This window comes from Lithobates pipiens, unplaced genomic scaffold (assembly GCF_037356315.1).
Source record: "Lithobates pipiens isolate NorthernLeopardFrog02 unplaced genomic scaffold, aLitPip1_a1.2 Scaffold_22, whole genome shotgun sequence".
Taxonomy (NCBI): domain Eukaryota; kingdom Metazoa; phylum Chordata; class Amphibia; order Anura; family Ranidae; genus Lithobates; species Lithobates pipiens.
This window is the reverse complement of record NW_027507784.1, coordinates 349,047,169-349,058,756: the sequence shown is the minus strand read 5'-3', so window position 1 is coordinate 349,058,756 and position 11,588 is coordinate 349,047,169. Positions and strand designations below refer to the sequence as shown.

Genomic DNA, 11,588 nt, shown 5'->3' with positions numbered 1-11,588 from the left:
AAAATAGAAAACAAAATTGCTAGAGTTCTGAAGTGCTCCTTCCAGTTTGATTTACCTTCTATTCTTGTAAGTTAACAGGAAATATGAAATAACTGGCAGAAAATATGAGTACATTGCAATATAAAAGAGGGACTGGTAAACAGGAAAAGGACTTACACTTTGTTCCTGTATATATCCCTTTTTCAGGTGAAGGGTTAATCCATTGATGGTGATAGGTTGTGACATCTCTGCAGAAGACCTGTGTTCTGAAGGCTGCATAAGAGCTTCCTTATAGCTCGAAGATGTTGATGAGGGTTGTGCGTTAGCTCCTCTGCTCCGTGTCATTGGCCCGGTTTGGTCAGGTGGACCTGACGTGGCTCCACGGAGGTCATCACTTGGTCCAAAAGTGCTTTTACAGGCCGACTTCATGGCTTGGATAGCCGGGTCGTTGTTATTCACCAGTCGGATTTCCTTTAGATGGGTCTGGGTCACAGGATAATGGAATGAGCGAATGGTCTTCACGATAATATCTGCGCACCGTTGGACAGGAAACCCAAAGAGCCCGGAGCTCACGGCTGGGATGGCCACAGATTTGATGTCCTTGTTCTGACTCACATATTTCAGCACATTCTTGATGCTTTCGCTAAGCTCATAGTCACATTTCTTGGCAGCTTCTTCGAACCACACTGGACCCACAACATGAAGGAGACACTTACAGGGGAGAGTGCCGGGGCGTGTCACTGCGCACTCTCCAGTTTTTATCTTCCCATGGGACTTTATGTAATCTTTGCTCTCCTTTTCGATGACTGGACCTCCGGCTTCCACCAAAGCACGGGCCAAACCCCCGGCATGATCCAGATCTTCATTGGCGGCATTCACCACAACATCGGCGTCCTGCTTAGTGAGGTCGCCCCTCCATACACTGACCACAGGGCCCCCCGAGATTCTCCTCTCATAAACTTTTTCAGCCTTGACTGATGCAGAGTGAGATTTGTTGGGTTCAGGAGGACCGCTCAACTCCACCACACAACGGAACTTCCTGAGGAAGAGGTCAGTGATCTCATTCTTACACTCAAGAAGATCCTTGTAAGTGGATTCTGGAAGAGTAATACTTCGGGTACACGCCATAATTCTGAAAGAAAAAAAACAGAGGGGGTCATTAGAGTCTACCACCTCTGGGGACCAAGAACCCCAGAGAATGGTCCACAAATACGGTATGTATGTGTATGTGTATATATATCAATTGAACAAGGAACAATGATCTAGAACTATAGGCAAAACTTTTTCCTGGTGCCTCCATGGCAGCATACATATGATAGTAGCCCCGCCTCCTTGCCCCACCCCAACAGGACCAGTGCATAGCTATAAAAATTTAACACCCACAAAATAGCCCATTGTCTTTTTTTTGTCCTCATGGAACTTGCAGACAGTGTAAAGAGAAGAAGCCCTTAGCTTCCACCTTCGGTGGTTTTCCGCTCAGGTTCAGCCTCTCCTGTAAGCGCAGTCCCTGACCTTGGGATTCTAAATGCTCTAATAAAAAGGTAGGGAGCCCCTTCTGTGGATCTTTTGGGGTGAAAAATTGGGTGCCATCTAGCCCCACATACAGCAGTGCAGCCAGGGCTTTGTTCCTCAGAAGAGCTGTCCGTGTCTGGAGCTTGCCTCCCAGAAGTGAGTGGATTCATTAAAGTGTGACACTGCATTTCCAAGATAAGTATGTTTTCTCATTTTTTGCAATTTATCTGTGAATGGCATCTTAAGTTGTATGTTACATCTCCTCTTGGATGGGCTGCAGCTGTACTGTGTTCCAGTATGCATTCTAGTGGGAATTGTGGAAGAGAAAGCTAAGTGTCTACATTCAGGAGCATGATGCATTATTCTGAACAGGTGAAGTGGCTAGAGCTCACATGGGGCCAGCTTTGGTTTGGGCAAAAACTCCCCCAGTGGCCATCTTGGAGTTGGACAAGACTACCTGGAAGCAATCTTGGAAGTAGCCAAGGTGAGAAGTTTGCCAGGAGTGGGAGGCAGGCAAAAGAGTTGAGGAACATGGGGTTAAAGACCCAGCGGCTTACAGATAGGGTGTTCACATGCTGGGATTGCATGTTAGCATAGCCGCAAACCCTGCATCAAGGGCCATTTTCTGCTGCCTAGCGTATAGATATGTCCTTACTCATGTCTCACCGTGGCATTATTATTATACCTGACTAAATGTCAGTGTTACAATTGCCCTGCACTATGAGCACCAGAAATCCAGTCCAAGGTAGAGAAAATTCTCTTCCATACTGCAAACGCCAGCACTATGGCCTAAAGAGTGTGTCAGGACCGCTTTTAACCACTTCCCGCCCGGCCTATAGCAGAATGACGGCCGGGCGGTGGTTCAGTTATCCTGACTGGGCGTCATATGACGTCCTGCAGGATAACAGCCACTGCGCGCCCGTGGGGCGCGCATCCCGGCGATCGGTGGTGTGGTGCGTCAGTCTGACACACCGCTACACCGGTCACGCTAAAGAGCCTCCACGTGATCAGCCGTGTCCAATCACGGCTGATCACAATGTAAACAGGAAGAGCCATTGATCGGCTTTTCCTCACTCGCATCTGACAGACGCGAGTAGAGGAGAGCCGATCGGCGGCTCTGAACTGATTGTTTATCAGCGCAGCCTCCCCTCGGATACCCACACTAGAACACCAGGGAAGCTCCTAACATGTGGATGGCCAGGTACATCCCCCATGGCCATCCACATGGACACTGACTGGCACCTCTATGGAACAATAAAAATTAGTGATGCCCAGCAATGCCAGCTAGTGTCATCAGTGCCACCCATCAGTATCCATCAGTCCTGCCATATCAGTGCCCGTCATTGAACAAGAAAACTTATTTACATAATTTTTTAACAGAAAGAAAAACGTTATCTGTTGTGCAAAAAAAAAAAAAAAAAAAAAAATCGCAGAGGTGATCAAATACCACCAAAAGAAAGCTCCATTTGTGGGAACAAAATGATAAAACATTTGTTTAGGTGCAGTGTTGTATGACCGTGCAATTGTCATTTAAACAGCGACAGTGCTGAAAGCTGAAAATTGGCCTGGGCAGGAAGGTGTATAAGTGCCCCCGGTATTGAAGTGGATAAAAAAGGCAGACAGAAGCTCTCCGGCCGATTATGCTTAGCTGCAATGAATTGCTGTGAATCCTGGGTGAAGCTGCATTTATAGAGTAAATAATGCGTCAAGCTTGCTTTAAAGAGGATGACAAGCTCTTCCATCCCACTATTCATAGCCACAAAGGATTGCAGTGAGCTTGGATGAAGTTGCCTTTACAAGATAGAGTGCCAAGGTTGTCTTAAAGGGGTAGGCAGAAGCTGTGCTGCCCCAAAGGGGCATAGCATTTATATAGACTGTTTTCCTAACTATTTTCTATGGACGTTTATATTTAGTTCACATGCTGCCATCTAGTGACCTTTTGTGGTAATGCACTTGTTTTCTTATGTTCTTTTTTTCCTTGTTATGACCTACTTCCTTTGTATGTAATGCTCCAGCCTTCTTCCTGTGTCATGGATGCAGCTACAAGCCACATGTAGCAGGGCTCATGTATTCTGCATAGTAAGTGTAGCGGCCATAACCCTTTGTAGGGCGGCCTTGACTTATTGGGCTTAAAGGTTACCTCCACTTGGCTTGTTCTTCCACGTGTAGGGGTTCCCAGGGTTGATACCCAACAACTTGGACGCTGACGCCAATAAAGTCCTTTTTGAAAGGTTTTATTTTACAGGAATAACATCCAATAACACCGTCTCTCGTATAGGAACAGAGGGCACGGGGTGAAGAACTGCAGACATAACAAAGTCTCCAATTCCACCCAGAGAGTAGCCACTCACAGCTGGGTACCTCACGGCTGAACAGATCTCTAGCCAGAGATCATGGCAATCAGCACATTGATCCAGAACTTGTAAAATTCTCTGAACGTGTACAAGTTATAACTGAAAGTGAACAGGAACCTTTTTCCTCAGTACCTGGAACATTCTCTGTCTCCTTGATAGTACTGGAAAAAGCGCGGATTCGTCAATATCCTTCCCAACTCAGTAACCAGGCACTTCTCAGGATGCCAGCTTGCCGGCCCTCCTCCAGTCACTTCCACGAGCTGTGGTGGCCCTCCAAGCCGAGAGCGCACCCGGACACCTTGACTCCTCCCTCAGTTACTGCGCCTCGGACCAGCCGGTTCCGAGACTCGGGAACAGACGGATTCCACCCCAGACAGGTTTATCAGGGGCCACTGACAGGAACATGTTGCGGGATGTCGAACACCCCGTGACCAAGACCCCTCATGGGGCTACCCCAGTCCTGGAACCAGAACAGACCACACGGGCCTCACAAACTCCTCTCCTGAACACGTGACCCACACCTCTTAAGTACCCCCTCCCAGACTCCTCAGCGGGGTCCGGCGCTCCCACTGATTGGTTCTGAGAAAGCTCATACCCAAAACGTCCAACCAAGCCTGATTCTGACTTGTCATGTGCACGTCACTGTACACATGACTAGGCAGAACTTCTAACACAGCCCAGCCAGACTGATGTCAAGGCCAACCTACATAATTAAAGCGGGAGTCCGCCGGGAGTTCCGCCGTTTTTTTTTTTTTAAAAGCCAGCAGCTACAAATACTGCAGCTGCTGACTTTTAAAATAATGACACTTACCCGCCCAGCGCGCCCGCGATGTCGGCACCCGAAGCCGATCTCTCGATCGCCTCTCGGGTGCTGCCGCCGCCATCTTGGGTATGGGAATCAGGAAGTGGAGCCTTGCGGCTTCATTTCCCGGTTCCCTACTGCACATGCGCGAGTCGCGCTGCGCAATAAGGATGGTCCCCGCTGTCTCTGGGATCCGTGTGTTTCCCAGCAGGCAGCGGGGGACCTTCGGAAAGGGGCGTAGATTCTGCGGAAAGGGGCGTAGCTTCTGCAGAATCTACGCCGGAAGTGGGTGCAGATACCTGTACTGTACAGGTACCTGCACCCCCCCTCCCCCCTGAAAGGTGCCAATTGTGGCGCCGGAGGGGGGGGGGGAGGGTTCCAATGAGCGGAAGGTCCACTTTAAGGTGGAGATCCACTTTAACCCTCAGAACCCCTATGGTTCTGAGGCAAAAACTAAAATTTACACATGAGTGACATTTTGTCCAAAATGTCATCTGCTACATAAGCTACAGACAATATCATCTTTTGACCGCATAAATACCTCAACCTATTCATCTGTTTGTATCCTGCTGTAACCTGTTGTTCACAATAAAAGCACCTTTGTGGATGGAATCGGTATTTGGTGAATTCAAGCTATCTGGTGAGAATTACCTTCAGCGATTATATCTTATACAGGCCAGGCATAGAGGTCTCACAAGGGATAGATCGCTTCACAACAAATCGGAGTCAGAATAGTCAAAAGATGTATAGAATTCCCACAGCCTGCTGTGTATATGTGTGCGTCTGATCTTCAATCAAGCTCAGTGCCATCTTGTGAAGCCCATGGTCGCACGAGTTTACTGCACCTCATGTGAATGTTAAAAACTGTTTCTCTACATTGAACTGTGTTACCCCATCTGTCTAAGCTGCTGTTCATCTTCTTAAAGAGACAGTACCATTTCTTGCAAAAAACTTGAAAAATGTCTAGACAAGACACTGAGTGTAAGAGCCATACATACAATAAAACCGACACAGAAGCTCCGAGAAAACTATGAAACCACTAGAGTTGATTTCTTTAGCAATCTGTCAGACATATGGGACAGAACTTCACACTGCATGTTAGTTTTGTCACACTTTAATGATCGACCAGCCGAACTAAGAGACTCTATAGATCACACATCTGCCGCGTACGAACGCTACCAGCGGCTGTTTGCAAAATACATAGCTTTCTTGCAGGACTGTAATATGGAGGACTCTTCAGCAGAATTGACCAGGGCTGGTGCACTGAACCAACAAAAGGGATCTCTTAGTGCAAAATGCTCAGTGTAAAGCAGAACTCTGCAGGACTCTCTGCAGGAGACCAGATCTCACAGATCCACATCAACCAGGCACACTACACGTTCTTCTAGATCCTCTCGCTCCAGAAGTTCAACATTAAATGATAAGAGGCCCACGCTGATGCGGAATCAAAAAAAGAAGTGCAAAGCTCCTTTACCAGAAATAGAAACAAAGATGAAAGCTCAACGAGCAGAGGCAGATTCCCAATTAATGATTCTGCAAATTGAAAAGGGAGGAAGCAGCCACCTTAGCAAGGCTGAGAGCCCTTTGAACAAGCAATGGAAGAAAGTGTTAACTCAGACTGGTCCATACCAGCGGAATTGCAAGACCCAATTGAACGCACCAGTGACTATATATACTGAAGCATAAAGTTTGCAATGATACAGAGTTATCTCCTGTACGCCTTACTAGCAACACTGTTCTGATTCTCAACAGAGACCTCTCAGCTCCAAATGCCTGAGCCTCTTAAAGTCTACAACACAAGTGCATCTATGCAACAAACCACATCACCCCTTGCTGACCAGGGGACTTCCAGTGACAAGCCACAGCCAGCACAAGCCTTAGGGACTACACCACAGTTAAAACACTCTTGCAACATCATTTCATCCTGGCAAACCTCACCCTACTTCACCAGAGAACTTTCACACCAGAGGGGTTACTTTGGCACCGAAGAGTGAGAGATCAGACTTGAATGACTTCGCCAGATATATGGTACACCGTAAGCTCATTAACACTACCCTCTCAAGGTTTGACGACTGTCTGGAGAGCTACGGGGCCTGGAGATCAACCTTCAAAGCTGCTATTGCTGATCTGAACCTTACTACCAAGGAGGAACTTGATTTGCTCATAAAGTGGCTGGGCCCAGAATCTGCAGATCGTGTTAAAAGACTGAGAACAGTGCATGTTGACCACCTGGATGCAGGTCTTGTTGCTGCATGGGCAAGACTTGAGCAAGCCTATGGTAGCTCTGAAGCCATAGAAAGCTCTCTATTCAAGTGACTGCAAAACTTCCCGAAAATAGGAAACAAAGACTATCGCAGGCTCCAAGATCTGAGTGATCTTCTCATAGAGCTGGAGTTAGCAAAGACAGACCCACATCTACCTGGACTAAGCTTCCTGAACACTGCTCATGGTGTCAATACAGTGGTGTCTAAACTGCTATATGATTTGCAAGAGAAATGGGCACAACAGGGCTCAAGGAACAAAAGAGACTATGATGTATTTTTTCCTCCATTTGCATATTTTTGCAGTTTCGTCAGTGATCAAGCCTGGACGAGAAATGATCCCAGCTTCAGCTTCATTGAACCCAACTTGCCTGCTTCATCTTCAAGGTATGATAACATCAGTAGCCTCCTACCTCCAGCCCTGTCTCAAGTCATGGCGGAGAGCAACAAGGTCATGCTCCAGCCACAGCTAACGTTTCTACTTCATGCACAGAAGTCTGTGGAGAAGGCTTAGATCACAAATGCTGCACTAAGATATGCCTAGTCAAGATATACCCAAAGGGACAACCCGAAGAAGCTATTAGGGTGTATGCCATAATAGATGAACAGAGCAACGGATCCCTGGTTAAGCCTAAATGATTATTATTATAATACAGGATTTAAATAGCGCAGACAGTTTACGCAGCGCTTTACAACATTAGGGCAGACATTTCATTACAGGGGGGGAATCAGAGGGCCCTGCCTGTTAGAGCTTACAATGTAGGAGAGAGGGTCAAGTTATACAAAAGGGTAATAGCTGTGGGGGATGGGCTAATGGAGACAATAGTGCAGTTGTTAGATGGAGGCAGGATAGGCTTCTCTGAAGAGGAAAGTTTTCAGGGATCGCCTAAAAGTGGATAAATTTGGAGACATTCTGACAGATTCTGAGACCAAGCATCATGTAGTCTAGTAATCCCTTGATGCTAAGCGGTGGGGTCTACTGTAAAATCTATTGCTAGACGTGGTGATTTGCTTATCTTGGTGTAAGCCTCAGGACTTTCTCCCAAAGTTTCTTCGTTAGACAAGTCCTCTACTGGCTCTTAATATTGCTGCCCATGTGACTTGTGGGATCTTAAGTAGTTTACTCATAACCTTTACTTGGGGAGGTGACCATTTAAGGCTGGTGACCTTGTCTGACATGGAACCTTTCACAGGTTTAACATAAGACAAGGTTATTAGAAACCAGTTCTCCATTTTGCTCTGGTTATTTTCTGTCTCCTCAAACAGGACATCCTTATACAGTTCTTTGATCTGCATCCAGTTCACCCAAAGGAATTTTCCATCTCTTGGTTGGATGTGGTCGGAATGGAAAGTTCATCTCTCAGCCTTTACTTTCCTCTTTTGTTTTTCAAGATGGATCCTGTACTGATGCTTTGATTTCTAGCTCCATCATGGAAGTCGACTCAGGAGACCATCAACCAACTCCATGGTCTAGGGTTCAGGTTCCATCCCGTACTGACAAGATGCACTCTAATCTGAGTGTATCCTGAGCTTTTGACTACAGACCAGTGGCGGAATTACCAGGGTCGCAACAGTCGCAGTTGCGACTTGGCCCTGGAATTCCATCACTGTGGGGGGGGGGCGCCCCAGCGGGGTTGCTATCCACACGGCTGAGTGGAGAGAGTGTCTCATGTAACAGCAGCACAGAGACACCGGATTGACGTTTTATTTCCCCCTTGTCTGTCCTCTCTCGCACGGGACACAAGACACACAGCTGATCTGCTCCCCCTTCGGCCCCTCTCCTGTGTTCTCCGCGGGAAATGTGAGCTTGTTAGCTTCAAACCTGAATGCCCGCGGGAGAGGGGAGGGGGGGGCCCCGGTGTCTCTGTGCTGCTGTTACATGAGAGACTCTCTCCACTCACAGCCGTGCTGACCCCTCTCCAGTGTGTGTATAGACTCAGGAAGATCCCGCCGCCCATCAACATCATAGAGCTGCTGATCCCTGCCTCCCCCCAGGTGTGGGGGGGGGTACAGATATCTGCTGGGGGCCCAGGTGCACAACGGAGTCCAGCAAGGTACAGGGAAACCTCTGGGGGGGGGGGGGTGACTGTCTGGGGACCCTGAAGCAAGGGGGGCTCTCTGGGGACCCTGAAGCAAGGGGGGCTCTCTGGGGACCCTGAAGCAAGGGGGGCCTCTGGGAACCCTGATGTCCAGTACCACCACCACCCCCCTCCAGTACCACCACTGCATTGGTGACACAAGCTGCACACTGGACAGGTAAGTGTCCTTATTTTAAAAGTCAGCAGCTGCAGTATTTGTAGCTGCTGGCTTTAAGAAAAAAAAAAAAAAAAAAAAAGGTGGACTCCCGCTTTACATTTTTATAGCTATGCACTGGTACTGTGGGCAGAAGTAGGCGGGGCTACTATCACATGTATTCTGCCATGGATAGGCACCAGGAATAGAAGATTACTGTAAAGTAGGATACAATTTTCAGGTTTTTTGTTTACATTTTAGATGAAAGGAGGGTTATAACCTCAATCCAGATTTTTTTTTCCCCAACTGTGCCCCGTTGTGGAGAAGTGAGGAAGTGAGAGAAATTCCCATCAAATTAAGGGAATTCCTCGGGGACCCCCTAGATCAGTAGAACTTGTGTCCCCATTGGAAGATTTCCCTTTTTTTAACTTTTTTGGGGACAACCCAAAATTTGGATTTTCTCTTACTTCCAGTTTCAATGATAATAGTAAACAGGACAAATACAGAAGAAGACCCTCCTAAACTGGTTGTAAACCGCTGGAAATTTTTTTTTCTTACCTGAAAAGGTAAGAGCATTATGTGCTAGTATGCATCACATCACAACGAAGCATTCCAGCGATACAAAGTCATCGCTGGAGGCCGCTTCCATCTCCATCCGTCTTGCTTCTGGGTTAACGGACTCGGGCTCTGTGACTGGCGGAGCCACGATGGCATCACTCCTGCTGGTCACGGCACAGAGCTTGGAAGTGTAGCGCCCTGCTCCTACAAATTTAAGTTGTCTGAAGCTGCAGTTGGGCTCAGACTAATTATTCCAAAAAGTTCTGGTTTCTGTACCAGTTCAGCTGGGTTGCACTAATTTCCACCTGAGCGTAGGGGCTGCCGTTACCGCCAGTCGGTGTAGAGATGCAACAAGCTGGATGTATTGAATACCACCTTTTGCTTGGAGATAGCCCAGTGGGAGTGGTTTCCCCGCTGTGCATTCTGGGAGAGGGTATTTAAGGTACAGACGCCATATTGTGGGGTATTTTTCCAGGGATCGCTATCCCGACCTCATGGCCCTCCTGGCCTGGGGTGGGTGTGACATGATCCTGCGTCTTGGGGCCCGGCTGGCCCGAGGCTTTGAAACAGAGAGAGTGGGCCCAAAAGTCTTGGGGTTCCAACGTGACCCCTGAGACGGAGAAGCAAACAGGTGAGGTAACGGTAAGCCCAATAAAAAAAACAAAAAACAAAACAAAAAAACAGCAGCTCCTTCGGGGGGGGGGGGGGGGGGGGGGTCAGTGCTACAGAAGGAATGGGACGGGCAGGGCCGGACTTACCATTGGGCTTGACTGGGCTCAAGCCCATGGGCCCTGCCCAACGGGGGGCCCCCGCAGGCCCTGCCCAACGGGGGGCCCCCGCGGGCCCTGCCGAGATACATAGCCAAGTGTACTCGGCTCAGCTCCGCTCACAGTCACGTCCAGTCCCGCCCTAAGATGTACATAGCACAGGGACTGGGCGTGACTGTGAGCCAAGCAGAGGACACTCGGCTGCTCTCGGCTCTGCTCGGGACTGCAAGAGGACCCAAGAGCCGCCGAGAGGACACAAGAGCCACCGAGATACAGAGGACTCTGTATCTAGGCGGCGCCATTTTTAAACTTCAAGAATGCAATGACAAGGCGTGTTATACGCCGATAAATACGGTAACGTATAGAAGGTAGGGCCCGAAAGTGACTCAAGCCCAGGGGCCCCCACCACACTAAGTCCTGCCCTGGGCACAGGTGGCCGTTCATTAAGAGTGCATGCGCCAGTGATGTCACCGGCTGCATGGACAGTAAATATCTCCTAAAACGGCACACGTTTAGGAGATATTTACACTACCTATAGGTAAGCCTTATTATAGAGATGGAAGTTTACTTCCTCTTTAATGGGGGCACAGAGAGCAATAAAAACTGACAGGGGTTCTGGTCTACCTCCCCTCTATCCAAAACGAATCCTTTACATTACTTGCATTGTATAGTGTAGACTCATTGCCTTCTAAGGGCCGGTTCACACTGCAGGTGAGGCGAGGCGACACCGACTTGCCTCGCCGCGACCTGGCGCAACCTCAGAGGCAACTTGCAGATGACTTCTGTATAGAAGTCAATGCAAGTCGCCCCGAGGTCGCCCAGAAGTAGTACAGGAACCTTTTTTTCTGAGTCGGAGCGACTCGAGTCGCTCCTCTCAGAACGGTTCCATTGTGCAGAACGGGGGCGACTTGCCAGATTGCGGCGAGGCGAGTCGTGTCACCTCGCATCGCCCGCAGTGTGAACCGGCCCTAAAGAAGCTAGAATAACGTTTGCAAACATTTCATTTATACAAAATCAGAAAATAAGAGACACAAATACAGCAAAACCACTTTCTTCTTCTTCTTTTATGGCTCTTTGTATAGCAACCATGTGTTTGAGCTTGACGTCTGTATGGACGCAACAT

The 11,588-nt window shown here is 48.4% G+C and overlaps 1 protein-coding gene across 1 annotated transcript in view; it reads right to left on the bottom strand.

The window, feature by feature from the left end:
• Positions 1-51: 51 nt before the first annotated feature.
• The window catches only part of LOC143925762 (protein mono-ADP-ribosyltransferase PARP9-like), a 33,284-nt gene continuing 21,747 nt past the window's right edge, over positions 52-11,588 (bottom strand). Inside the window, exon 2 of the mRNA XM_077450209.1 lies at positions 52-1,111. Coding sequence (XP_077306335.1) covers positions 52-1,107 — 1,056 coding nt within the window. The 5' untranslated portion in view covers positions 1,108-1,111. The remainder of the gene's footprint in view (positions 1,112-11,588) is intronic.